At 33.0% G+C, this 2,251-nt stretch overlaps 1 protein-coding gene across 1 annotated transcript; it reads left to right on the plus strand.

Moving 5' to 3' along the window:
• Positions 1–260: 260 nt before the first annotated feature.
• LOC107877264 (peroxidase 3) lies at positions 261–2,019 on the plus strand. Its single transcript, XM_016723947.2, has 4 exons — positions 261–533; positions 739–936; positions 1,155–1,317; positions 1,426–2,019. The coding sequence occupies exons 1-4, from the start codon at positions 324–326 to the stop codon at positions 1,842–1,844; spliced, it is 990 nt and encodes a 329-aa protein (XP_016579433.1). The 5' UTR covers positions 261–323; the 3' UTR covers positions 1,845–2,019.
• The last annotated feature ends 232 nt before the right edge of the window (positions 2,020–2,251 follow it).

Genomic DNA, 2,251 nt, shown 5'->3' on the forward strand with positions numbered 1-2,251 from the left:
AAATTTCTAGTTCATATATATATATATGATTTCCTGGATAACTATCTATATTTTTCTTCCATTTGGTGTTTGATCCTTTAAACAATCTTAATAGGCTTTTTTAAACCTCAAAATGGGTAGGTTGGTCAACATGATAAAAAGGAATCTCACTGAATTATAAGAGCTATTGAAAGAGACAGTGGATAACTAATCTAATTTTTTAAATAGTTAGCTTAAGAAATCAAAGTCCTATAAATTGGCTGTTATGCCTCTGTAATTGATGTGTGACAGAAACTTAAAAGAAAAAATATAAGTGAAGTCTCTTTCAGAAGTAGTAAAAAAAGATGTCTACTTTTGGCTTGAGTTTTCTAGTATTTTGTATTCTAGGAATATGTTTAGATGCTAGCCATGCACAATTACAACTCAATTTCTATGCCAAGAGCTGTCCAAAAGCAGAGAAAATTATTCAGGACTATGTCTATAAGCACATCCCAAAGGCTCCATCTCTTGCAGCTGCCTTATTGAGACTTCATTTCCATGATTGCTTTGTCAGGGTACGTAAGTCTAAATTAAGATTTTATCATATGTTCAGGTGTTTGGTCGAATAAGTCGTAGTTCAATTGTCTAAACAAAATTTACTAGCAAGTTTAAGGGGTTGTCAGTGCATTATGTTCCAAATTAAAGTTAATTCTACATTAAGCATTCACTCGAAAATATTGGAATTCTTGAACTATTTTTTCTCTTTTTGAATTTTCGCAGGGTTGTGATGGTTCTGTACTTCTGAATTTCACTTCGAGCACGAAAAATCAAACAGAGAAAGTGGCTATCCCTAATCAAACATTGAGAGGTTTCTCATTCATTGATGGTGTGAAGAAAATAGTTGAAGCTGAATGCCCTGGAGTTGTCTCTTGTGCTGACATTGTTACCTTGGTTGCTAGAGACTCTGTTGTGGTCACTGTAAGTAAAACGTACTAGAGAAAATAAATTAAAGAAAACATACATTCCAGCCAAAATATCTATATATAACTCAACAACGACAAATCAGTCAGTGGGTTCAGTATGAGTACTGTTATGTGTGTGTACATAGTTTGGACCAATTAAAATAATGGATTCAGTTGAACTTACAGAGTCTGTCCTAAATTTGACACCTAATTTTCTTCTTGTTTGCATGATAGGGAGGACCTTACTGGAATGTACCAACAGGTAGAAGAGATGGAAAAATATCTAATGCTTCTGAAGCCTTGGCAAATATTCCACCTCCAACTAGTAACTTGTCTAGTCTCCAGACTTCTTTTGCCAACAAGGGTCTTGATCTGAAAGACTTGGTCCTCTTATCAGGTAAACTAAATTAAAGTTTGAATCACATCAAATTTAAATCCTGAATCTACTTCTGATAAAAAATTTCATTTTTTCGAGCATAATTACAATGGAGATTCTTTTTCTCAGGCGCTCACACTATTGGAATCTCTCATTGTTCTTCATTTTCAACACGTTTGTACAATTTCACCGGTGTTTTGGGCACACAAGATCCATCTCTAGACAGTGAATATGCATCCAATCTTAAGGCCAAAAAATGCAAATCAATCAACGACAATACAACAATAGTTGAGATGGATCCAGGTAGTTTCAGGACATTCGATCTTAGCTACTACAAGCTTCTTCTCAAAAGAAGAGGCCTATTCCAATCTGATGCAGCCTTAACAACAAGTGCTACAACAAAATCATTCATCAACCAGCTAGTTCAGGGTTCACTCAAAGAATTCAACGTCGAATTTGCTAAGGCCATGGAGAAAATGGGAAGGATAGAAGTTAAGACTGGATCTGCTGGTGAAATTAGAAAACAATGTGCATTTGTGAACCATTAGAGAAACTATCTTTGCACTTGAATTTCGAATTTTTTTTGGTTCTATGCTTGTGTTTTGTTACTCTACTTTGTTGGGATTATTGTGTAATAAGTATTACTGTTTTTTTTTTTTTTTTAATAGTATGCGTGTAATTCTACTTTTGTACCTTGATGTGGCTTTCCAAATAAAATTCCAATAATCTCTTTTACTCTCTTAAACTTTGTTACTAACTGGTAAATCTCAATTTTTGTGACATTTTTTAAATTTCTAGAGTCAAATGAATTTTCTTTGACCATGATTGTTTTCATATACCTTATATTTTGAATTACCAATTTGAGATCACTTATGATAAGTTTTACCAAGTTTTCAAATATGTAATAGTTTAAGATTTTTTATTAAAATCACAGTCAAAATTTAAAAATTTTAAC

The sequence above is a fragment of the Capsicum annuum genome, unplaced genomic scaffold, assembly GCF_002878395.1.
Source record: "Capsicum annuum cultivar UCD-10X-F1 unplaced genomic scaffold, UCD10Xv1.1 ctg82260, whole genome shotgun sequence".
NCBI classification, from domain to species: domain Eukaryota; kingdom Viridiplantae; phylum Streptophyta; class Magnoliopsida; order Solanales; family Solanaceae; genus Capsicum; species Capsicum annuum.

Coding starts and splice junctions, on each gene's coding strand:
- LOC107877264 (XM_016723947.2), top strand. CDS start 324: ATGTCTACTTTTGGCTTGAGTTTTCTAGTATTTTGTATTCTAGGAATA. Junction 534..738: donor TCCATGATTGCTTTGTCAGG/GTACGTAAGTCT, acceptor GAATTTTCGCAG/GGTTGTGATGGTTCTGTACT. Junction 1,318..1,425: donor AGACTTGGTCCTCTTATCAG/GTAAACTAAATT, acceptor TCTTTTTCTCAG/GCGCTCACACTATTGGAATC.